The sequence below is a fragment of the Homarus americanus genome, unplaced genomic scaffold (genome assembly GCF_018991925.1).
Source record: "Homarus americanus isolate GMGI-L3 unplaced genomic scaffold, GMGI_Hamer_2.0 scaffold33177, whole genome shotgun sequence".
Taxonomy (NCBI): domain Eukaryota; kingdom Metazoa; phylum Arthropoda; class Malacostraca; order Decapoda; family Nephropidae; genus Homarus; species Homarus americanus.
The window spans coordinates 18,220-45,000 of NW_024742239.1; the positions used below are offsets into that span (position 1 = coordinate 18,220).

The 26,781-nt window shown below is 46.6% G+C and overlaps 1 protein-coding gene across 1 annotated transcript in view; it reads left to right on the plus strand.

Annotated features, from left to right (window-relative positions):
- Positions 1-26,781, plus strand: part of LOC121876693 (mucin-5AC-like) — a 43,394-nt gene that overhangs the window by 11,367 nt on the left and 5,246 nt on the right. Inside the window, exon 6 of the mRNA XM_042382038.1 lies at positions 25,671-25,906. Within this exon, the coding sequence (XP_042237972.1) occupies positions 25,671-25,906 (236 nt within the window). The remainder of the gene's footprint in view (positions 1-25,670; positions 25,907-26,781) is intronic.

Below are 26,781 nucleotides of genomic sequence, written 5' to 3' on the forward strand. Positions count from 1 at the left end.
TGCTCTCCCTCTCCTCAGTCACTCACTCCAGTCACTCCTCCATCTCCTCCAGTCCTCCTCCCTCTCCTCCAGTCCCTCTCTCAGTCCTCCTCCTCTCCTCCAGTCCTCCTCTAGTCTCCTCCATCTCCTCCCATTCCTCCTCCCTCTCCTCAGTCCTCCTCCTCTCCCAGTCACTCTCCCGTCCACTCCTCCAGTCCTCCTCCATCTCCTCAGTCCTCCTCCCTCTCCTCCAGTCCTCCTCAGTCCTCTCCACCTCCTCCCAGTCCTCCTCCAGTCCTCCTCCATCTCCTCCAGTCCTCCCCTCCCTCTCCTCCAGTCACTCCTCCCTCTCCTCCAGTCCTCCTCCCTCTCCTCCAGTCCTCCTCCCTCTCTCCAGTCCTCCTCCCTCTCCTCAGTCCTCTCCCTCCTCAGTTATCCTCCCTCTCCTCCAGTCCTCCTCCCTCTCCTCCAGTCTCCTCCCTCTCCTCAGTCACTCCTCCATCTCCTCCAGTACTCTCCCTCTCCTCCAGTCACTCCTCCCTACCTCAGTCCTCCTCCCTCTCCTCAGTCCTCCTCAGTCCTCCTCCAGTGCTCCTCCCTCCTCCTCCAGTCACTCCTCCATCTCCTCCAGTCCTCCTCAGTCCTCCTCCCCTCGCCTCAGTCACTCCTCCTCTCTCCAGTCACTCCTCCTACTCAGTCCTCCTCCCTCTCCTCAGTCCTCTCCTCTCCTCCCAGTCCTCATCCTCCTCCATTCATCTCCTCCTCCTCCAGTCCTCTCCTGTCTCCAGTCACTCTCCAGTCACTCCTCCCTCTCCTCCAGTCCTCCTCCTCTCCTCAGTCCTCCTCCCTCTCCTCAGTCCTCTCCTCCAGTCCCTCCTCCCTCTCCTCCAGTCACTCCTCCAGTCCTCCTCCATCTCCTCCAGTCCTCCTCCTGCTCCAGTCACTCCTCCAGTCCTCCTCCTCCTCTCACTCGTCCCTCCAGTCCCACTCCTCCGTCCCCTCAGTCCTCTCTCTCATCTCTCATCTCTCAATCCTCTCTCCTCCTCCTCAGTCCTCCTCCAGTCACTCTCCGTCACTCCTCCCTCTCCTCCGTCCTCCTCATCCTCCAGTCAATCCTCCTCTCCCAGTGCTCCTCCTCTCTCAGTCCTCCTCCCTCTCCTCCAGTCCTCCTCCTTCTCCTCCAGTCCTCCTCCTCCTCCTCCAGTCCTCCTCCAGTCCTCCTTCAGTCCTCCTCCTCTCCTCAATCCTCCTCCATCTCCTCCAGTCCTCCTCCCTCTCCTCAGTCCTCCTCCATCTCCTCCAGTCCTCCTACCTCTCCTCCAGTCACTCCCCCTCTCCCAAGTCCTCCTCCTCTCCTCCAGTCCCTCCTCCAGTCCTCCTCTCCCTCTCCTCCAGTCCTCCTCCATCTCCTCCAGTCCTCCTACCTCTCCTCCAGTCACTCCCATCTCTTCCATCCTCCTCCTCTCCTCCAGTCACTCCTCCAGTCACTCCTACATCTCCTCCATCATCACCACCATTACCACTATTATCATACACCATCTTTTCCCTGTCACTAGAACCACCATAACTATTATCATTATCATCACTATCACTAGTCATCATCACCATCACTAGTCATCTTCACTATCACTAGTCATCATCACCATCACTGTCATCTTCACTATCACTAGTCATCACCATCATCATAGTCATCTTCACTATCACTAGTCATCACCATCATCCACTATCACTAGTCATCACCATCATCACTAGTCATCATCACCATCATTAGTCATCATCATTATCACTAGTCATCACCAACATCACTTTATTCATCTTCTCTATCACTAGTCATCACCATCATCACTCGTCATGTCACCATCACTAGTCATCACCAACATCACTAGACATCGTCACCATCACGATCATCACCATCACTATGTCATCATCACCATCTCTAGTCATCACCATCATCACCAGTCATCATCGCCATCACTAATCATCACCACCATCAGTAGTCATATTCACCATCACTAGTCATCACCATCATCACTAGTCATCATCACCATCACTAGTTATCATCACCATCACTAGTCATCATCACCATCAGTAGTCATCCCATCACTATTCATCACCACCATCACTAGTCATCATCACTATCACCAGTCATCACCATCATAATAATGATCACCATACTGGTCATCATCACCATCTTTAGTCATCATCGCTAATCATCACCATCATCACTAGTCATCATCAGCATCACTGAGTCATCATCACATTTACTGATCATGTCATCACCATCACTAGTCATCATCACCATCACTAGTCATCATCACCATCACTAGTCATCATCACCATCACTAGTAATCACCATCATCACAAGTCATCACCATCATCACTAGTCATCATCACCATCACTAGTCATCATCACCATCACTAGTCATCATCACCATCACTAGTCATCACCATCATCACTAGTCATCATCACCATCACTAGTCATCATCACCATCACTAGTCATCATCATCACTAGTCATCATCACCATCACTAGTCATCACCTCCCATCACTAGTAATCCCATCATCATAGTCATCATCACCATCACTAGTCATCATCACCATCACTAGTCATCATCACCATCACCAGTCATCATCACCATCAATAATGTCACCATCATCACTAGTCATCATCACATCACTTATTAATGTTATCCATCACTAGTCATCCATTAGTCACTAATCATCACACACCATCACTAGTCATCATCACTATCACCAGTCATCACAATCATCACTAGTCATCATCACCATTACTAGTCATCATCACCATCACTAGTCATCATCACCATCACCAGTCATCATCACCATCAATAATCATCACCATCATCACTAGTCATCATCACCATCACTAGTCATCATCGCCATCACTAGTCATCATCACCATCACTAATCATCACCACCATCACTAGTCATCATCACTATCACCAGTCATCACAATCATCACTAGTCATCATCACCATCACTAGTCATCATCATCATCACTAGTCATCATCATCATTACTAGTCATCATCACCATCACTAGTCATCATCACCATCACTAGTCATCATCACCATCACTAGTCATCATCACCATCACTAGTCATCACCATCACCATAACATATACCCTTTCTCTCCTTGACACCTGCCCTTCTCCCTGACCCCCCTTCCCTGACACCCCTCTCCCCTGATTCCCCTCCCCCTAATACCTCCCCTTCCCTGACACCTCCCTTCTCCCTCTTCCACTCCCCCTGGCACCATCCCTTCCCCCTGCCCTTCCCTCCCTCTGACCATCCACTCCCTCTGACCATCCACTCTGACATCCCTCCCCACTGACCTCCCCAAACACTCCCCTTTCCCTGACCTCCCCTCCCCTAATACCTCCCTTTCCCCCTGACACCTCCCCCTGACCTGACCTACACACAGGGGTCATTAGCTGTCCGTTACCATCAGGGCTCGAGACCTTCTCACCCAGACACCTAAATATACCCCGACCAGGACAGCTCTCCTCTCTCTCTCTCTCTCTCAATTTTTTCATTCTTCTGTTTGCATGTATGTATGTATGTATGTATGTATGTATGTATGTATGTATGTATGTGTTATATATGTCCTGATCATACAAGACAAACTAAACATACAGACACCCCGGGTCAAAGTGCCACACAGGCCTTGAGACGTGAACTAGTGATAGGCGTTGTCTCCTTGTGTACTGAAGGCCATTGTGCTACATCCACCTTGTTCTATCCAGGCAGTCATGGTTATAGGTCACACATTATACTGAACTATAAAGCCATGTTTTGTTCTACTAGATCAGATTTATTTTATGTCTGATGTTTAATGTTTATTGATGTCTGATGCTCCTGTATAAGTGCAACACAAAATTCTTTCTCAATACTACTACTACTGATGATGATGATATTGTGACGATGACGACGACGGCGGCGACGACGACGACGACGACGGCGACGACGACCGACCGAGCCGACGACGGCGACGACGACGACGACGACGACGGCGACGACGACGACGGCGGCGACGGCGACGACGTGACGACGACGACGACGGTGACGACGGCGACGACGACGGCGACGACGACGACGACGACGACGACGACGACGACGACGACGACGACGACGACGACGACGACGACTGACGGCGACGACGGCGGCGACGACGACGACGACGAGCGACGACGACGGACGACGGCGACGACGACGACGACGACGACGACGACGACGACGACGACGACGGCGGCGACGACGACGACGACGACAGCAGCGACAGCGACAACTGACGGCGACAGCGACAGCGACCAGCGACAGGCGACAAGCGACAGACAGCAACCAGCAGCAACAACAGCCAGCGACAACAGCAACAGCAAGCAGCAACAGCAACAGCAAGCAAACGGCAACAACAGCAACAGCAACAGCAACAGCAACAGCAGCAACAACAGCAGCAAGACAACAGCAACAACCCAACAGCAACAGCAGCAACAGCAACAGCAGCAACAGCAACAGCAACAGCAACGAGCAGCAACAACAGCAGCAACAGCAACAACAGCAACAGCAACAACAGCAAGCAACAGCAGCAACCAGCAACAGCAACAGACAACAAGCAGCAACAGCAGCAAAGCAACGGCAACCAACAGCAACAGCAACAACCGACAGCAACAGCAACCAGCAACAACAGCAAGCAACAGCAACAACAGCAACAGCAGCAACAACAGCAACAGCAACGGCAACACAGCAACAGCAAGCAGCAACAGCAACAGCAAGCAACAGCAACAACGAAGCAGCAGCAACAGCAACAGCAACAACAGCAACAGCAACAACCAGCAACCAGCAGCAACAACAGCAACAGCAACAACGAGCAACAGCAACAACAACAACAACAACCAACAACAGCAACAACCAGCAACAACAGCAACAACAACAGCAACAACAACAACAACAGCAACAACAACCAACAACAACAACAACAGCAAACAGCAAACAGCATAATAATAATAATATTAATAATAATAATAATAATAATGTTAATGCAAAATGGTAAATAATTAATAATAAATAATAATAATAATAATAATAACAACAACAACAACAACAACAACAACAATAATAATAATAATAATAATAATAATAATAATAATAATAATAATAATAATAATAATAATAATAATAATATTGATAATAATAATAGAGGCCCGTGTGTGTGTTAGTCATGCCGTGGCTTCAGAGACGTGAACTTTCCTGCATACTAAGGGAGCCTGGGTGTGCCCTGTGTGTTTACTTTTCAGAATTGGCTAAACTAAAATTATGGGAAGGGGAGGATGGGGAGGGGGGTAGGGAGGGAGGGTGGGGGGGTGCCGGGAGCCATACCAGTGCTAACCTTTCCCTCACCGGCAACATCCGGCCCTACCGGCCTGAGGTACGACTCATTATCTAAAATCTATAGTGTGGTTGAGATAGTGTATATGATAGTGTAGTGATGGTGTAAGTGATGGTGTAAGTGATGGTGTAAGTGATGAATGAAAGTGGTGGAGTAACTTAAAAACAATTAATAATATAAACAATCATTGAAAAAATTATTATTAAAAAAACATGAAAAAATACACAGGATTATTTTTGGATGGCTCCATGGTACACACACATACACATACATAATACATACACACGCACCACATACATACATACATACATACATACATGAGAGGGCGGTGGTCACGTCTCTAACTAAGACTTGTGAGGAAGTAGACATTTTTTGTGAGAAAATTTATGATGACAGACCTAGTGTCTCTCTCTCTCTCTCTCTCTCTCTCTCTCTCTCTCTCTCTCTCTCTCTCTCTCTCTCTCTCTCTCCTTACCATCACGCTCCCTCACTCCCTCACTCTCTCCTCCTTACCATCACTCTCCCTCCTCCCTCCCTCCTTACACACTCTCCCTCACTCCCTCCTCCTTCCCTCCTTACCATCACTCTCCCTCACTCTCTCCTCCTTACCATCACTCTCCCTCCTCTCTCCTCCCTTTCCATCACTCTCCCTCCTCCTCCTCCCCACCAACACTCTCCCTCACTCCCTCACTCCCCTCCCTCCTTACCATCACTCTCCCTCACTCTCTCCCTCCTTACCATATCCCTCCTCCCTCCCCTCACCAACCTCTCCCTCCTCTCTCCCTCCTCTCTCCCTCCTTACCATCACTCTCCCCTCCCTCCTCCCTCCCCTTACCATCACTCTCCCTCACTCTCCCCTCCTCCTTACCATCACTCTCCCTCTCTCTCCTCCTTACCATCACTCTCCCTCCTCTCTCTCCCTCCTTACCATCACTCTCCTCCTCCCCTCCCTCCCCTCCCTCCTTACCATCACTCTCCTCACTCCCTCCTCTCTCCCTCCTTACCATCACTCTCCCTCCTCCCTCCTCCCTCCTCCTTACCATCACTCTCCCTCCTCCCTCCTCCCTCCCCCCCAACTTTCACTCATTAAAGCCCTAAGGCGTTTATAGCCAGATGAACTTAATCCCGTAAGAAAAATCGTAGGACCTTACCTGAGTTACAACCAGAGGAGAACTTTTAACCATTTGACGAAGATTAACCACAAATGTTGAAATGTTTATTGGAGGGAGGAAATGTTGATGGTGAATGTTATATACGCTGACTTAATGTTAGAAATGTTTGATGAGAAAATGTTGATGGTGAATGTTATACATGACTTAATGTTAGAAATGTTTGATGAGAATGTTGATAATTGAATGTTATATACGCTGACTTAATGTTAGAAATGTTTGATGAGGAGGAAAATTTGATGGTGAATGTTATATACCTTGACTTAATGTTAGAAATGTTTGATGAGGGAGGAAATGTTGATAGTGAATGTTATACACTGACTTGATGTTAGAAATGTTTGATGAGGAGGAAAATGTTGATGGTGAATGTTATATACGCTGACTTAATGTTAGAAATGTTTGGTAAAAGATTGAAATGTTGATGTTGAAGGTTAAAATAATCATATAAAAACCAAATAATGTTTTTATGTTATTCTAAAGGTATTAACGTTAACATTGATGATAATAAGAATGTTGGATAAATGATAAAAATAATGGTAATGTTGATAAATGTTACATAGTAAGCCTAACGCCGGGATTGGTGACTCAGACATTGTAAATAATATGTTAACACTCAAACATTGTAAATAATATAATGTTAACACTCAAACATTGTAAATAATATAATGTTAACACTCAAACATTGTAAATAATATAATGTTAACACTCAAACATTGTAAATAATATAATGTTAACACTCAAACATTGTAAATAATATAATGTTAACACTCAAACATTGTAAATAATATAATGTTAACATCAAACATTGTAAATAATATGATGTTAACACTCAAACATTGTAAATAATATAATGTTAACACTCAGACATTGTAAATAATATAATGTTAACACTCATACATTGTAAATAATATAATGTTAACACTCAAACATTGTAAATAATATAATGTTAACACTCAAACATTGTATATAATATAATGTTAACACTCAAACATTGTAAATAATATAATGTTAACACTCAAACATTGTAAATAATATAAATGTTAACACTCAAACATTTTAAATAATATGATGTTAACACTCAAACATTGTAAATAATATAATATTCTCAAACATTGTAAATAATATGATGTTAACACTCAAACATTGTAAATAATATAATGTTACTACTCAAGACATTGTAAATAATATAATGTTAACATAATTGTAAATAATATGATGTTAACACTCAAACATTGTAAATAATATAATGTTAACACTCAAACATTGTATATAATATTGTTAACACTCAAACATTAAATAATATAATGTTAACACTCAAACATTGTAAATAATATAATGTTAACACTCAAACATTGTAGTATAATATAATGTTAACCTCAAACATTGTAAATAATATAATGTTAACACTCAAACATTGTAAATAATATAATGTTAACACTCAAACAGTATAAATAATATAATGTTAACACTCAAACATTGTAAATAATATAATGTTAACATCAGACATTGTAAATAATATAATGTTAACACTCAAACATTGTAAATAATATAATGTTAACACTCAAACATTGTAAATAATATAATGTTAACACTCAAACATTGTAAATAATATAATGTTAACACTCAAACATTGTAAATAATATAATGTTAACACTCAAACATTGTAAATAATATAATGTTAACACTCAGACATTGTAAATAATATAATGTCAACACTAAAACATTGTAAATAATATAATGTTAACACTCAATCATTGTAAATAAGAGACAGACACTACTAGGAGATTATACAGGAGGTATTATAGAACATAAAACATGACACCTGTAATTATAGCCACAACTGTTGTTTCCTCTCTTACCTGTGTATACTGTCCTCTGATAATTAAGTCAACACGACACATTTTATCTTAACTACTGTATGTGTGGTTAGGTTAGGTTAGGTTAGGTTAGGTTAGGTTGGGTTAGGTTGTATAGCTATGTTTAGGTTGGGTTGGGTTATGTTGGTTAGGTTGGGTTATGTTGGGTTGAGGTTAGGTGGTTTGAGTTGTTGTAAACTATGTTAGGTTAGGTTAGGTTGTGTTAGGTTAGGTTAGGTTGAGGTTAGGTTATTGTAAACTATGTTAGGTTAGGTTATTGTAAGTCTATGTTAGGTTAGGTTGAGTTGTTATTAGCTATGTTAGGTTAGGTTAGGTTATTGTAAACTATGTTAGGTTAGGTTAGGTTATTGTAAAACTATGTTAGGTTAGGTTGGGTTATTGTAAACTATGTTGGGGTTGGGTTAGGTTGTGTAAACTATGTTAGGTTAGGTTAGGTTATGTTAGGTTAGGTTAGGTTAGGTTAGGTTATTGTAAGCTATGTTGGGTTAGGTTATGTTAGGTTGGGTTAGGTTAGGTTAGGTTATTGTAAACTATGTTAGGGTTGAGTTGGGTTATTGTAGCTTGCTTGTTTAGGTTAGGTTGGGTTGTTGTATGTTATGTTGGGTTGGGTTGAGTTGTTATCTATGTTAGGGTTAGGTTAGGTTGTTGTGGCTTTATTTGGGTTGGGATTGAGTTGTTTAAATTGTTAGGTTGGGTTATTGTAAACTATGTTAGGGTTAGGTTGGGTTGTAAACTATGTTAGGTTGGGTTGGGTTATTGTATATGTTAGGATTAGGTTATTGTAAACTATGTTTGGTTAGGTTGGTTATTGTGGCTATGTTAGGTTAGGTTGGGTTATGTTGGGTTAGGTTAGGTTGGTTGGGTTATTGTAATATGTTGGATTGGGATTATGTTAGGTTAGGTTGGTTAGGTTAGGTTGGGTTATTGTAAACTATGTTAGGGTTTAGGTTGGGTTATTGTAAACTGGTGTTGGGTTGGGTTAGGTTGTTGTAGCTTATGTTGGGTTGAGTTAGGTTATTGTAAACTATGTTGGGTGGTTAGGTTATTGTAAACTATGTTAGGTTGGGGTTTGAGTTGTTAGCTATGTTTGGGTTAGATTGTTGTAGCTATGTTGGGTTGGGTTATTATAAACTATGTTAGGGTTGGTTTGTAAGCTATGTTGGGTTGGTTGGGTTGTTGTAAGCTTATGTTAGGTTGGGTTGGGTTATGTTGGGTTGGGTTATTGTATATATGTTGGGTTGGGTTATTGTAAACTATGTTGGGTTAGGTTGAGTTGTTATTAAACTTGTTAATTTAGGTTAGGTTGGGTTGTTATGTGGATATATGTTAGGTTAGGTTAGGTTATTGTAAACTATGTAGGATTGGGTTATTGTAAACTATGTTAGGTTAGGTTATTGTAAACTATGTTAGGTTAAGTTATTGTAAACTATGTTGGGTTAGGTTGGGTTATTTTTTGTTGGTGGTTGGGATGTTAATCATCAGGTTAAACAGGTGAGACTATATTTATGCCATGTTCTATAACGAAGGTCAACAGTCACCCTCTGTAACACACACTGTATCTCTTATGTCGTTAATTAATTAAAGTGAAATATACAAAGAAAAAAGTGGATCATTAGAGATTTATCCCACTGGCCGGTACACCTGATGATGAACCACCCTGACGCTAACCTAACCTAACTCTTCTCTTGCACGTAACGTAAACCCCATTGGCATTATTAAGGTGTTTGATCAGGTGATAAAGACTGAAATTGGGGGGTGGGGGTGCTAATCTACAGGTAATTAAAAGCAAACTGGAGCAAAGAAATGACGTCACAGTGTAAATATTGGAGAGAGAAGTTACAGATTAACACTGTTATTATACATCCTAACGATACCTGGGGTTGGGTTTGGGTGGCTTGTTATGTTATGATATTATGTTACAGTAGGTTGGGTTAGGTTAGGTTAGGTTAGGGTAGGTTGGGTTGGGGTTAACGTTACTCCTGATGCAGGATGGAGGGGAGGAAGCATCCACATGGAAACATAAACATCAAACAATTATTTCGTTACAATAAATTTAACAAAGTTTAGTAAATTAAATGAAACTGTTGGAACATTCTTAAACAACATTAATTCTCTGTATACTTAATTTAGGACAACTTTTATGCCGCTTTACTTAACATATTTGAAGGGACAGATTTTATAACAGTCACAAGTTCTGCAGATGTCTGGTAGTTAGCTTACCCAGCGGTGGTGTGTGTTGCTGACACACACAACGGTTAGGTTAGGTTAGAGTTTAGAGTCAGCTTAGGATTGGGGTTAAGTTGAAGTTGCTTGGTTGTTGTTGGGTTATTGGGTTAGGTTAGGTTAGGTTGTAGGTTAGGTTAGGTTGGGTTTGGTTAGGTTAGAGGTGTAGGTGTTAAGAGGTCTGAACAATACACCCCGCGTTTCATTTACTGCAGTGATGCTGCTGGGTTGCATATGTGTGTGTGGCGACTTGGGGGTGAATGGTCCATTCGACTCCATAAGCAACTGGATCAAATTCATTCCCCAGGCAGGGTTAAAACCAAGTTTCTTTGGGCCATTTGCCTCTCTGCCCAGTGGTGATTGGGAGCGAACCTGAATATTAATTTATTGTGGATCGTGTTCGGGGTAATGGTTAGCCAGTGCAGTTGGCAGGTTGCCGGTCTTCTCGGACTATTCCTTGACACTGGGTCATGCAGCTCGTTAACTTACGGTGCGGTTTCTATACCTTAACATCATTTAACATACTCATCAACATTTAACATATAAACATCACCAACATCCAGGATTACGACACACTACATCTATCCCTGTAACAGTAATTATCTCCGAGCCGACAACTACCACCAGCAGCACCAAACATTGCATACCCTATAATAATTCCCTCTATCAACTCCACAATTTGTAATTATATTCACGTCCAAACTTTTTCGCTACACCTCGCCCCGCCCACAGTTGCCAGCGCTCGCCAGGTACTGTGATATACTTCGGGACCTAAAGCCGAAAATTATCACCTGGTTGCCCAATTATTGAAGTTCATGACAATGGCTGTAATTATATCACTACGTCATAATTTCTGCTGTAATTTGCTGCTACCGCGGGGAATATTAAGTAAAATGTGAGTTTTTTGCTGTGTGGGAGGTGATAGGACTCTCTTAGTGGGATATTTTGTTGATAAATTGTTTTTTGTATTAACACTTCAAATCTCTCTATGTGTTTGTGATCAAAATGCCACGATAAAGACACAAACAAGCATCTGTCAAGTTTAAAGATGTGATGTGATGTGATGTGATGCGATGTGATGCGATGCGATGCGATGCGATTGCGATGCGATGCGATGCGATGTGATGCTCCGTAAACACACCACTGTTGTGTGTGTGTGTGTGTGTGTGTGTGTGTGTGTGTGTGTGTAAGTCCAGCTTAAGTGGTAATACAATTGTTCCATTTCCCGGTACCTTCCACCCACTGAACCGGTATACTACTGTTAACAAAAAAACTCTTGTTGTAGGTCCACATTTGTTTATCTACGACTACTTTGGGTGATATACAGTGTTTTATATTGTGTTTTATTAGTGTTTTTATCTATCTGTTCTGTTTACTCTCTCTCTCTCTCTCTCTCTCTCTCTCTCTTTTTTCTCTCTCTCTCTCTCTCTCTCTACGATTTCATCAACAAATTAAAAACATCACAAACTTTTATACTAAGTCGACCATGTGTGTCTCTGTTCTCTCTCATCTGTAGCCAGGCCTGAGAAAAGGGTGAGAGAAAGATTGTGTTAATGAGACAGGTTTTTCTTTTTTAATTGGATCTATGTAGGGATAAAAATAAAGAGATGAAAAGTACCTTTATAAATAGTATCAACGTTGTGTTTAATTAAAATGTTTCTGTTCCGAGGATGAGCACCTGTTGTTCCTCCTTCACATCCAGGAAGTGATTTTGGTCTTCTTATTTTTTTCTCTCCAGATGATCACAATTTTTAACCCCAGGACGATGTTATTTCTTCAACTAGTTTCATTATTTTCTCTTTTCATCTTTTATTTTTCCTTGCGTGATAATCCAATTACTTCGTCCTCCCCTTGTTCCCACAAAAATGTTATATTTTTCTCACAGGACGAAGGTAGGAAGATGTTTTTTAGTCCTTCGCATCCGGTGAAAGAAGATCAAAACACGACCGCCTACACTCCATACATTTTATTATTTAAATTTGTATCAACAACACGGACCAAAACCTTAATTTACACAATGAGTTTTAGATATTTTTTAAATACTTTTTATCTTACCTCTCCTACGGTAAAACACACACACAAACACACACACACACACCGGATCTCCCTTCCTTCTACATGATCGTTTTTAGCCAAGTAGGGTGTGGTGAGGCAGCCGTGTGATGGATCAAGTCGCGGTCCTCTTCTGAGTGTTTCAGGTCTTCTCAGAATGGAGTTTATTTCTTCTGATGTCACAGATGTAGTTACTATTCGAATGATCTCGGAAAAAACTAATCTAACCTAGCCTAACCTAACCAAGCGCTACAACCTAACCTGGCCTAAGCTGGCCTAACCTCTTGCCTAACCTAGCTGTTCTGCCTAAGCTAGAGCTGAGCTTTACAATAACATAGGTTTCAGCCCAGACATGGTTATTAAGATTGTGGCGGTGGGGAGGGTGGGGGAGAGGGTGAGGGAGGGGGGAGGTAGGGGGAGGAGGCAGGAGGAGAGGAGGTGGGGAGGTGGGGAGGAGGTAGGGGGTGGGAGGTGGGGGAGGAGGTGGGGGGTGGGGAGAGGTGGGGAGGAGAGGTGGGAGGAGGTGGGGGGTGGGGAGGTAGGGGAGGAGGTGGGGAGGAGGGGAGGTAGGGGTGGGGGTGGGGGGAGGGGTGGAGGTGGGAGGGAGGTAGGGGGGGGGGGGTGGGGGGAGGAGGGTAGGGGAGGGGGAGGGGGGGGGAGGAGGGTGAGGGGAGGGTAGGGGAGGAGGGTGGGGGAGGTGGAAGGGAGGGGGGGTAGGGGAGGTGGGAGGTGGGAGTAGGAGGTAGGAAGGAGGTAGGGGAGGAGGTAGGGAGGGAGGTAGGGGAGGGAGGGTAGGAGGAGAGGTGGGGAGGAGAGGTGGGAGAGGTGGGGGAGGAGGGTGGGAGGAGGTGGGGGAGGAGAGGTGGGGAGGGTGGGGAGGGAGGGAGGTGGGGAGGGGAGGTGGGGGAGGAGGAGGGGAGGGAGGGTAGGGGGAGGAGGTGGAGGGGAGGAGGAGAGGTGGGGGAGGGAGGAGGAGAGGTAGGGAGGTGGGGGAGGAGGTAGGGGAGGAGGAGGTAGGGGAGGAGGAGGTAGGGGAGGTGGGGAAGGAGGTAGGAGAGGAGGTAGGGAATGGGGAGGAGGGGTGGGGGTAGGGGAGGTAGGGGGGGAGGGAGGGGAGGGAGGAGAGGTGGGAGGAGGGTGGGGAGGTGGGGAGGAGGTAGGGGAGGGAGGTGGGGAGGAGGGTTGGGAGGTAGGGAGGTGGGGGTAGGAGGGTGGGGGAGGGTGGGGTGGGAGGTGGGGAGGAGGTTGGGGAAGGGAGGGGGGGGAGGGTAGGGGAGGGAGGTAGGGGAGAGGTGGGGGGGAGGTGGGGAAGGAGGTTGGGGAAGGGAGGTGGGGGAAGGGGTAGGGGTGGGGAGGAGGTGGGGAGGATAGGTAGGGAAGGGAGGTAGGGGAGGAGGTAGGGGGGGAGGTTGGGAGGGGAGGTGGGGTAGGAGGGTGGGGGTGGGGGAGGAGGTAGGGGAGGGAGGTGGGGAGAGGTAGGGTGGGAGAGGTGGGAGGTGGGTGGGGTAGGAGGTAGGGGACTAGAGGTAGGGGGAGGGAGGGGTAGGGAAGTAAGGGGAGGGTAGAAGGAGGGAGGGGTAGGGGGAGGGAGGTGGGGAGGAGGGTAGGGGAGGAGAGGTAGGGGGAGAAGTAGGGAGGAGGTAGGAGGAGGGGTAGGGAGAGGTAGGGAGGAGGTTGCGATGCAGATGGAATCTCAAAAGTTCTTCCGACATTTTCCTCTCTCTTAACTACTGATAGGAAGGCTCATCTGATTGGCTGTTTGAAGGTAAGTTATAAACAGAGACTCCTAAAGGTTCTTGTGATGATGTGAGGCGGTAGCTAATGATCTAATTAAGCAACTACATAACGAGGAGGGTGAAAATGTAACGATCATGGAGGTATATTTTTATCTCTATCCGTCCGTCTGTTCGTCCGTCCGTCCGTCCGACCGTCCGTTCGTTCGTCCGTCCGTCCGTCCGACCGTCCGTTCGTTCGTTCGTCCGTCTCTCCTTTCGACCGTCTCTCCGTCCGACCGTCTGTCCATCCGTCCGACCGTCCGACCGTCCGACCGTCCGTCCGACCGACCGTCCGTTTCTGTGACCGTTCAAACGTGTTTAAAGGTCAAGATGGATATTGATAACCTTAGTAGTGCTGGTGGCTGAAGATTAACAGCTTAGTTCACCTGTTGATTAACTCTGAGCTTAGGTTCTCATGATTAACCACTCGCAGCTTAGTTCACCTGATTAACTCCAGCTTGGTTTCAGTTAACTCCCAGCTTAGTTCACCTGAAGATTAACTCCCCAGCTTGGTTCACCTGAAGATTAAATCCCCAGCTTAGTTCACCTGAAGATAAACTCCCAGCTTAGTTCACCTGATTAACTCCCAACAGTTCACAAAATTAACTCAGCAGTTCACCTGTTGATTAACTCCCAGCTTAGTTCACCTGAATTAACTCCCAGCAGTTCACCTGTTGATTAACTCCCAGCTTAGTTCACCTCATGATTAACCACTGCTTAGTTCACCTGAAGATTAACTCCTAAGCTTGGTTCACCTGATGATCTAGCTTAGTTCACCTGAAGATTAACTCCCAGCTTAGTTCACCTGAAGTTTAACTTGCTTAGTTCACCTGAAGATAAACTCCTTAGTTCACCTGAAGATAAACTCCCAGCTTGGTTCAGAAGATTAATCTCCCAGCTTAGTTCACAGATTAACTCCCAGCTTAACCTGAATTATACATCACTGAAGATTAACTCCCCAGCTTAGTTCACCTGAAGATTAACTCCCCAGCTTGGTTCACCTGATTGCTCCCAGCTTAGTTCACCTGCAGATTAACTCCCCAACCTGCAGATTAACTCGCCAGCCCTAGTTCACCTGAAGATTAACTCCCCAACTTGGTTCAACTGAAGATTAACTCCCAGCTTAGTTCACCTGCAGATTAACTCCCAGCTAGTTCACCTGCAGATTAACTTAGTTCACCTGAAGATTAACTCCCAGCTTAGTTCACCTGAAGATTAACTCCCCAGCTTAGTTCACCTGCAGATTAACTCCCAGCTTAGTTCACCTGCAGATTAACTCGCCAACTTAGTTCACAAGATTAACTCCCAGCTTAGTTCAACTGAATTAACTCCCAACAGTTCACCTGCAGATTAAATCCCCAGCTTAGTTCACCTGCAGATTAACTCCCCAGCTTAGTTCACCTGCAGATTAACTCATAGTTCACCTGAAGATTATAACTCCCCACAGTGCTCCTGATAATTATTAATCAAGTAAAAACTAAATTAAAAATCGATGAAAAAAAAAAAAATAAATAAATAAAATAAATAATATTAAAAATAATAAAAATAAATAAAATAAATAAATAAATAAAATAAATAAATAAATAAATAAATAATAATAAAAATAATAAAAAATAAATAAAATTAATAAATAAATAAATAAATAAATAAATAAATAAATAAATAAATAAATAAATAAATCTCCTATAATAATATTACAAAAAAATAAAAAAAACAATTAAAAAAATATTTTTCCTTCAATTCAAAAAAAAGTCAGAATGATAAATTGGTGTTAAAATTCTCGAAGGTGATGAATTGTAGTGGTTGGTGCAATGTGACTCTACTGACGCTGATACCACTCCACCACACCTTCTGCCCTGCATTCATTTCTTTCATTCTTTCTTTCATTCATTTCTTTCATTCTTTCTTTCATTCATTTTTTTTTCTTTTCTTTTCATTCATTCATTCATTATTTTTTTCATTCATTTCTTTTATTCTTTCTTTCATTCATTTTTTTCATTCTTTCTTTCATTCATTTTTCATTTTCTTTCTTTTCATTCATTCATTCATTATTTTTTCATTCATTTCTTTCATCCCTCCTTTTCTTTTCTTTCCATTTATTTATTTTTTCATTAATTACTTAAATCAGGTGGTGGGGCGAGGTGGGGGCGAGGGTGGTGGGCGTGGATGGAGGTGGGTGAGTGGGGTGGGCAAGGAGGGAGGTGAGGAGGGGGCGTGGGGTTGGTTGTGACACCTGGGGGCCTAATTACAGCTCTTACCTGAGTTATGGCGTCTATTTTTTTCCAACCCGGAGTTAAAGAGTCAGGCTGCAGGTATATACAGGTGGCACGGTCTTATCCTGCCTTCATTTCTCTCATTTTTCACATTCTTCCTTCCTTGTGGCTCAAATTCATTCAATTTGATTTTCGTTTTATATTTTGTCTTCATTCATTTCGTTCTTTTCGTCTTTCCTTCATTCATTTCTCATCTCATCAATCTCCTCTTCATTCATTTCTCCTTCATTCATCCTCCTACTTCATCCATCTCTCCTCATCCACCTCCATAACTCTCTTAGAACTTTTTCATCATCCTTCTCCTCTAACCTCCTTCTATCATCCCTAATATCCTCCTCCTCTCTCCCTCATCCATCTATCCCTCTCCCTCATCCATCAATCCCCTCCTCTCACCCATATATCTCTCCTCTCACCCCTATCCTCTCCTCACCCATCTATCCCTCTCCTCACTAATTCATCTATCTCTCTCCTATCTCTCCCTCTCCCTCTTTCATCTATCCCTCTCCTTATCCATCTATCTCTCTCCCCCATCTATCTCTGTCCCTCTCATCCCGTCTATCCCTCTCCCTCACCCCATCCCTCTCCCTCCCATCTATCCCTCTCCCTCACCCATCTATCCCTCTCCTCACCCATCTATCCCTCTCCCTCACCCATCTATCCTCTCCTCACCCATCTATCCTCTCCCTCACCCATCTATCCCTCTCCTCACCCATCTATCCTCTCCCTCACCCATCTATCCTCTCTCACCCATCTATCCCTCCCTCTATATCTCTCCTCTTATCCTCCTCTCCCTGCCCATCTATCCCTCTCTCACCCATCTATCCCTCTCTCACGCATCTATCCCTCTCTCACCCATCTATCCTCTCCTCACCCATCTATCCTCCCTCCCCATCTATCCCCTCTCCCTCACCCATCTATCCCTCTCCTCACCCATCTATCCCTCTCCCTCACCCATCTATCCTCTCCTCCACCCATCTATCCCTCTCCCTCTCTATCCTCTCTCCTTCCCATCTATCCCTCTCCCTCTTTCTATCTCTCCTCCCTCACATCTATCCTCTCCCTCACCCATCTATCCTCTCCCTCACCCATCTATCCTCTCTCATCCTATCCTCTCCTCACCCATCTCCTCTCCCCTCTTATCCATCTATCCCTCTCCCTCACCCATCTATCCCCTCTCCCTATCATCTATCCTCCTCCACATCCATCTATCCCTCTCCTCATCCATCTCCTCTCCCTCACCCATCTCCCTCTCTCACCCATCTATCCCTCTCTCCATCTCCTCTCCTTATCCATCTATCCCTCTCTCCTCCATCTATCCCTCTCCTCATCCATCCTCCTCTCCCTTATCCATCTATCCTCTCCTCATCATCATCCCTCTCATATCCATCCTCCTCTCCCTCATCTATCCTCTCTATCCATCTCCCTCTACCTCATCCATCTATCTCTCTCATCCATCTATCCTCCTCCCCATCTATCCTCTCCTCACCCATTTATCCTCTCTTATCTATCTCTCCCTCATCCTCCTCTTCTCACCCATCTATCCTCTCACCATCTATCCTCTCCCTATCCATCTATCCTCTCCTACTATATCCTCCCATATCTATCCCTCTCCCTCATTTATCCTCCTCATCCATCTATCCTCTCCCTCATCACCTCCTCTCCCCTCACCATCTATCCTCTCCTCACCCATCTATCCTCTCCCTCATCCCACTATCCCTCTCCCTCACCCATCTATCCTCTCCTATCCATCTATCCCTCTCCTCATCATCATCTCTCCTCACCCATCTATCCTCTCCCTCATCCTCTCCCTCTCCTCACCATCTATCCCTCTCCCTCACCCATCTATCCCTCTCCTCCCTTCTATCCCTCTCTACCCATCTATCCTCTCTCCCTCAATCTCTCCTCTTTCCTATCCTCTCCTCACCCATCTATCCCTCTCCTCACCCATCTATCCCTCTCCCTCACCCATCCTCCTCTCCCTATCCATCTATCCACAATCATCCAATACCTATTCAGGCCTTGCCAACTCTCCCAGTGTGGATTACAGGATCAGAGGGCGGGACATAAGGGTGACTTGCCCACTAACACGGGGGATTTTCAGCCTTGTGACCGTCATATTGGCTGCTATGATAATAAGGAGAAGATAGTGCTACTCTCTGAATTTTTCCGCCTGTGACGTCATATATTGATGCTATGACCGTAAAATTGAAGAAAGTGCTTGACGATATAGGAATTTCGCTCCTATGATGTTGTGTTTTGTTGTTGTGACTATAAGGGTGAGGATAGTGTTGTACCGTTCAGGTTTTCGGCTTAATGGTGCCAGATTTTGATGCTATGGCCGTCAGGGGGAAGATAGTGTGGAACAATTTGTGATCTACGACTGTGATGTGTAATATTTTGGACCCGGGGTGAGAGATAGTGCTTACACAGAGGCGAAATTTCGACCTTACTGCGATTGTAAAACTATGAACATAAGAATAAAGATAGTGCTAAACACCATTGAATTTTGGCTAAGTATTCAGTCTGAACACCGTCAGGAGGAAGACAATGATACGAAGTGTTGTTATATAATGTGGATTTTTCGACTCAATGACGCCAGATAGACACTAGAACAGGATGAAGATAGTGTTATACAAGATGGGATTTTCGACCTAGCGACCCCAGATATTGAAGTTAAGGTCATAAAGGAAGACAGTAATATACAACAAAGGATTTCGACTAAAAAACCCATTTTCTTCTAATCAATATGGGGCTAAGATAGTGATAAACAACGTGGCATTTTCGACCTTATAGTGCTAGAGAGAGATGGTATGGCCATAATATAGAAGATAGTGCTAAAAAAACTAGGATTTTCGACTTTACGATGGTTGATACGGATACTAAAGCCATAAAGGAGAAGATAGTGCCAAATAACTGTGGATCTTCGACCTTATGATGCGTCCTCGGGGAGAGATAGTGACATACTGACCATACGAACAGAATTACCACATGCCCTGACACCCATACTGCTCATAAGGACGATTATATGATAAAAATAATAAAGAATCGACCTTACGTCACTTTCCTTCAATTTGTTATTTCTAAGGGTGAAAATCACATTAAAATAACGGAACTCTAATCCTTTTTACTCTCAATTATTGCCATTAACTCTTAAGGGTGAAAATACCATTAAAATAAACCTAAACTCACCCTTACTCCCATCTCATCGTTGGTGGCTGGCGGTGACATATCTTTTCAACTATCATCATGGCTAGTACTTGGATCAGCTGTGGCTGTGTGGATCAGCTGTGGGCTGATCAGCTGTGGGCTGTGTGGATCAGCTGTGGGCTGTTGGATCAGCTGTGGGCTGTGTGGATCATGTGTGGGCTGTGTGGATCAGCTTGGGCTGTGTGGATCATGTACAGGCTGTGTGGATCAGCTGTGGGCTGTGTGGATCAGCTGTGGACTGTGTGGATCAGCTGTGGGCTGTGTGGATCAGCTGTGGGCTGTGTGGGATCAGCTGTGGGCTGTGTGGATCAGCTGTGGGCTGTGTGGATCAGCTGTGGGCTTGTGGATCATGTGTGGGCTGTGTGGATCAGCTGTGGGCTGTGTGGATCATGTATGGGCTGTGTGGATCAGGCTGTGGGCTGTGTAGATCATGTATGGGCTGTGTGTGGATCAGCTGTGGGCTGTGTGGATCATGTGGGCTGTGTGGAGATGTGGGTGTGTGTTTCATGTGTGGGCTGTGTGGATCAGCTGTGGGCTGTATGGATCATGTAGGGCTGTGTGGATCAGCTGTGGGCTGTGTGTTTCCATGTGTGGGCTGTGTGGATCAGCTGTGGGCTGTGTGGATATGTATGGACTGTGTGAACTGGCATGGGCTGTGTGGATCATGTATGGGCTGTGTGGATCAGCTGTGGGCTGTGTGGATCATGTATGGGCTGTGTGGATCAGCTGGGCTGTGTGTTTCATGTGTGGGCTGTGTGGATCGCGTGGGCGTGGATCATGTGTGGGCTGTGTGGATCAGCTGTGGGCTGTGTAGATCATGTGTGGGCTGTGTGGATCAGGTGTGGGCTGTGTGGATCATGTGAGGGCTGTGTGGATCATGTGAGGGCTGTGTGGATCAGGTGTGAGCTGTGTGCATCATGTATGGGCTGTGTGGATCACGTGTGGGCTGTGTGGATCAACTGTGGGCTGTGTGGATGATAAGAGGGGCTGTGTGGATCATGTGTGGGATGTGTGGATCATGTGGGCTGTGTGGATCATGTTGAGGGCTGTGTGGATCATGTGTGGGATGTGTGGATCATGTGGGCTGTGTGGATCAGCAGTGAGTTGTGTGGATCATGTATGGGCTGTGTGGATCATGTGAGGGCTGTGTGGATCATGTGAGGCTGTGTGGGTCTGTGAGGCTGTGTGGACCATGTGAGGCTGTGTGGATCACTGTGAGCCTATGTGGATCATGTATGGGCTGTGTGGATCATGTGAGGGCTGTGTGGATCATGTGTGGGCTGTGTGGATCATGTGTGGGATGTGTGGATCATGTGTGGGCTGTGTGGATCATGTGTGGGATGTGGATCATATGTGGGCTGTGTGGATCAGCTGTGGGTGTGTGGATCATGTGTGGGCTGTGTGGATCATGTGAGGGCTGTGTGGATCACGTGAGGCTGTGTTGGATCATTGAGGGTTGTGTGGACTATGTGGGGCTGTGTGGATCAGCTGTGAGCTATGTGGATCATGTATGGGCTGTGTGGATCATGGGGCTGTGTGGATCATGTGGGGCAGTGTGGATGTGAGGGCTGTGTAGATCAGGTGTGAGCTGTGTGGATCATGTGTGGGTTGTGTGGGATCATGTGTGGGCTGTGTGGATCATGTGAGGGCTGTGTGGATCATGTGGTGATGTGTGGATCAGCTGTGAGCTGTGTGGATCATGTGAGCTGTGTGGATCATGTGACGGCTGTGTGAGTCATGTGTGGGCTATGTGGATCATGTGTGGGTTGTGTGGATCATGTGTGTGGGCTGTGTGGATCATGTGTGGGTGTGTGGATCATGTGAGAGCTGTGTGAATCATGTGATGGCTGTGTGGATCATGTGAGGGCTGTGTGGATCACGTGAGGGATGTGTGGATGAGCTGTGTGGATCATGTGGGCTGTGTGGATCATGTGAGGGGCTGTATGAGTCGTGTGTGGGCTATGTGAATCATGTGAGGTGTGTGTGGATCATGGGTGGGCTTTGTGGATCATGTGAGGCTGTGTGAATCATGTGTGGGCTATGCGGATCATGTGAAGGCTGTGTGGATCATGTGTTGGCCGTGTGGATCTGAGGGCTGTGTGGATCATGTGAGGGCTGTGTGGATCATGTGAGGGCTGTGTGAATCATGTGTGGGCTATGCGGATCATGTGAAGGCGCTGTGGATCATGTGGGGCTCCATGGATCACGTATGGGTTGTGTGGATCATATGAGGGGCTGTGTGAATGTGTGTGAGCTATGTGGATCATGTGAGGGGCTGTGTGGATCATGTGAGGCTCATGGATCACGAGATGGGTTGTGTGGATCATATGAGGCTGTGTGAATGTGTGAGCTATGTGGATCATGTGAGGGCTGTGTGGATCATGTGAGGGCTGTGAGGATCATGTGAGGGCTGTGTAGATCATGTGAGGGGCTGTGTAGATCATGTGAGGGCTGTGTGAATAATGTGAGCTATGTGGATCATGTGAGGGCTGTGTGGATCATGTGAGGCTGTGTGGATCATGTGAGGGCTGTGTGGATCATGTGAGGGCTGTGTGGATTATATGAGGGCTGTGTGAATGTGTGTGAGCTATGTGGATGTGAGGGCTGTGTAGATCATGTGAGGCTGTGTAGACCATGTGAGGGGCTGTGTGGATCATGTGCGGGCTGTGTGGATCATGTGGGGGCTGTGTGGATGAGCTGAGTTGTGTGTGGATCATGTAGGGGGCTGTGTGGATCATGAGGGATGTGTGGATCTGCTGTGAGCTGTGCTGTCATGTGGCCGTGTGGGATCATGTGTGGGCTGTGTGGATCATGTGAGGGATGTGTGGATGATGTGAGGGGCTGTGTGGATGGGCTGTGAGTTGTGTGGATCATGTGGGGGCTGTGTGGATCATGTGGGGATGTGGATCTGCTGTGAGCTGTGTGGATCATGTGAGGGATGTGTGGATGAGCTGTGAGTTGTGTGGATCATGTGGGGCTGTGTGGATCATGTGAGGGCTGTGAGTCATGTCTGGGCTATGGATCATGTGAGGGCTGTGTGGATCATGCGTGGGCTTTGTGGATCATGTATGGGTTGTGTGGATCATGTGAGGGCTGTGTGGATCATGTGAGGGCTGCGTCGATCATGTGAGGGCTGTGTGGATCATGTGAGGCTGTGTGTGATCATGTGTGGGCTGTATGGATCATGTGGGGCTGTGTGGATATGTGTGGGTTGTGTGGATCATGTGTGGGCTGTATGGATCATGTGAGGGCTGTGGATCATGTGAGGGCTGCGTCGATCATGTGAGCTGTGTGGATCATGTGAGGCTGTGTGTCATGTGTGGGTTGTGTGGATCATGTGTGGGCTGTGGATCATGTGAGGGCTGTGGATCATGTGAGGGCTGCGTCGATCATGTGAGGGCTGTGTGGATCATGCGTGGGCTATGTGGTCATGTGTGGGCTATGTGGATTATGTGAGGGACTCTGTGAGTCATGTGGGGCTATGTGGATCATGTGAGGGCTGTATGGATCATGTGTGATCTAAATTGGATCATGTGAGGGCTGTGTGGATCATGTGTGGGCTGTGTGGATCATGTGAGGGTGTGTGAGTCATGTGTGGGCTATGGATCATGTGATGGCTGTGTGGATCATCGTGGGCTTTGTGGATCATGTATGGGTTGTGTGGATTATGTGAGGGCTGTGTGAATAATGTGTTTGCTATGTGGATCATGTGAGGGCTGTGTGGATCATGTGAGGGGTGTGTAGATCATGTGGGGCTGTGTGAGGTCATGTGGGGCTGTGTGGATCATGTGAGGGCTGCGTGGATCATGTGAGGGGCTGTGTGGATCATGTGTGGGCTGTATGGATCATGTGAGGGCTGTGTGGATCATGTGTGGGCTATGTGGATCATGTGAGGGCTGCGTGGATCATGTGAGGGCTGTTTGGATCATGTGTGGGTTGTGTGGATCATATGAGGGGCTGTGTGGTCATGTGTGGGCTATGTGGATTATGTGAGGGCTGTGTGGGTCATGTGTGGGCTATGTGGATTATGTGTGGGCTATGTGGATTATGTAGGGACTGTGTGGGTCATGTGTGGGCTATGTGGATCATGTGAGGGCTGTATGAATCATGTGTGATCTAAGTGGATCATGTGGGGGCTGTGTGGATCATGTGTGGGCTGTGTGGATCATGTGAGAGTGTGTGGTCATGTGTGGGCTATGTGGATCATGTGATGGCTGTGTGGATCATGTGTGGGCTGGTTGGATCATATGAGGTATGTGGTCATGTGTGGGCTATGTGATCATGGGGGCTGTGTGAATCATGTGATGGCTGTGTGGATCATGTGTGGGCTGTATGGGATCATGTGAGGGCTGTATGAATCATGTGAGGGCTTTTGTGGATCATGCGAGGGCTGTGTGGATCATGTGATGGCTGTGTGGATCATGTGTGGGCTGTATGGATCATGTGAGGGCTGTATGGATCATGTGAGGGCTTTGTGGATCATGTGAGGGCTGTGTGAATCATGTGATGGCTGTGTGGATCATGTGTGGGCTGTATGAATCATGTGAGGGCTTTTGTGGATCATGTGAGGGCTGTGTGTATCATGTGGATGGCTGTGTGGATCATGTGTGGGCTGTATGGATCATGTGAGGGCTTTGTGGATCATGTGAGGCTGATGTATCATGTAAGTGTGTGTGATTCATGTGAGGGCTGTATGGATCATGTGAGGCTGTGGATCATGTGAGGACTGTGTGGATCATGTGAAGACTGTGGATAGTGGACCGTGTGGTTCATGTGGGGCTGTATGGATCATGTGAGGGCTGTATGGATCATGTGGGGACCGTGTGGTTCATGTGAGGGGCTGTGTGGATCATGTGGGGCTGTGTGGATCATGTGAGGACTGTGTGGATCATGTGGGGCTTTGTGGATCATGTGAGGACTGTGTGGATCATGTGTGGGCTGTGGATCATGTGAGGGCTTTTGTGGATCATGTGAGGGCTGAGTGTATCATGTGTAGAGTGTGTGAATCATGTGAGGGCTGTATGGATCATGTGAGGGCTTTGTGGATCATGTGAGGACTGTGGATCATGTGAGACTGTGTGGATCATGTGAAGACTGTGTGGATCAAATGAGGACCGTGTGGTTCATGTGGGGCTGTATGGATCATGTGAGGGCTGTATGGATCATGTGGGGACCGTGTGGTTCATGTGAGGGCTGTGTGGATCATGTGAGGGCTGTGTGGATCATGTGGGGACTGTGTGGTCATGTGCGGGCTGTATGGATCATGTCTGGGCTGTGTGGGGGATCATGTGGGGACTGTGTGGATCATGTGGGGACTGTGTGGATCATGTGAGGGACTGTGTGGATCATGTCTGGGCTGTGTGGATCATGTGTGGGGACTGTGTGGATCATGTGGGGACTGTGTGGATCATGTGGGGACTGTGTGGATCATGTGAGGACTGTGTGGATCATGTGAGGACTGTGTGGATCATGTGACGGCTTTGTGGATCAAATGAGGACCGTGTGGTTCATGTGAGGGCTGTATGGATCATGTGAGGGCTGTATGGATCATGTCTGGGCTGTGTGGATCATGTGGGGACTGTGTGGATCATGTGAGGCTGTGTGGTTCATGTGGGGCTGTGCGGATCATCCCGAGCTTTCCTGAACCCATACAAGGAAGAAGCTCTCTTAGGCAGATTTATTACCTCTATAGGAATGGTGCCATTATAGGGACGGTGCCATTATAGGGACGGTGCCATTATGGGGACGGTGCCATTATGGGGACGGTGCCATTATGGGGACTGTGCCATTATGGGGACGGTGCCATTATAGGGACGGTGCCATTATGGGACGGTGCCATTATGGGGACGGTGCCATTATGGGGACGGTGCCATTATGGGGACGGTGCCATTATGGGGACGGTGCCATTATGGGGACTGTGCCATATAGGTATGGTGCCATTATAGGTATGGTGCCATTATTAGGTCTGCATTATAGGGACGGTGCCATTATAAGGACGGTGGCACCATAGAAAGGGAGGTGAAGAAGGAAAGAGGGAGGAAGAGGAAGGAGAGGGAGGAGGAGGAAGGAGAGAGGGAGGAGGAGGAAGGAGAGAGGGAGGAAGAGGAAGGAGAGAGGGAGGAGGAGGAAGGAGAGAGGGAGGAGGAGGAAGGAGAGAGGGAGGAGAGGAAGGAGAGAGGGAGGGAGGAGGAAGGAGAGAGGGAGGAGGAGGAAGGAGAGAGGAGGAGGAGGAAGAGAGAGGGGAGGGGAGGAGGAGGGAGGAGGGAAAGAGGGAGGAGGAGGAAGGAGAGGGAAGAGGAGGAGGAGAGGAGGAGGAGGAGGGAGGAGGAGAAGGAGGAGGAAGAGGGAGGGAGGAGAAGGAGAGGAGGAAGGAGGAGGAAGGAGAGAGGGAGGAGGAGGAAGGAGAGAGAGAGGAGGAGAGAGGAGGAGGAGGAAGGAGAGAGGGAGGAGAGGAAGGAAAGAGGGAGGAGGAGGAAGGAGAGAGGGAGGAGGAGGAAGGAGAGAGGGAGGGAGGAGGAAGGAAGAGGGAGGAGGAGGAAGGAGAGAGGGAGGAGGAGGAAGGAGAGAGGGAGGAGAGGAAGGAGGAGAGAGAGGAAGGAGAGAGAGGAGGAGGAGGAAGGAGAGGGAGGAGGAGGAGGGAGAGAGGGAGGAGGAGGAGGAGAGAGGGAGGGAGGAAGGAGAGAGGAGGAGGCAGGAGAGAGGGAGGAGGAGGAAGGAGAGGGAGGAGGAGGAAGGAGAGGGAGGAGGAGGAAGGAGAGAGGGAGGAGGAGGAAGGAGAGGGAGGAGGAGGCAGGAGAGAGGGAGGGGGAGGCAGGTGATA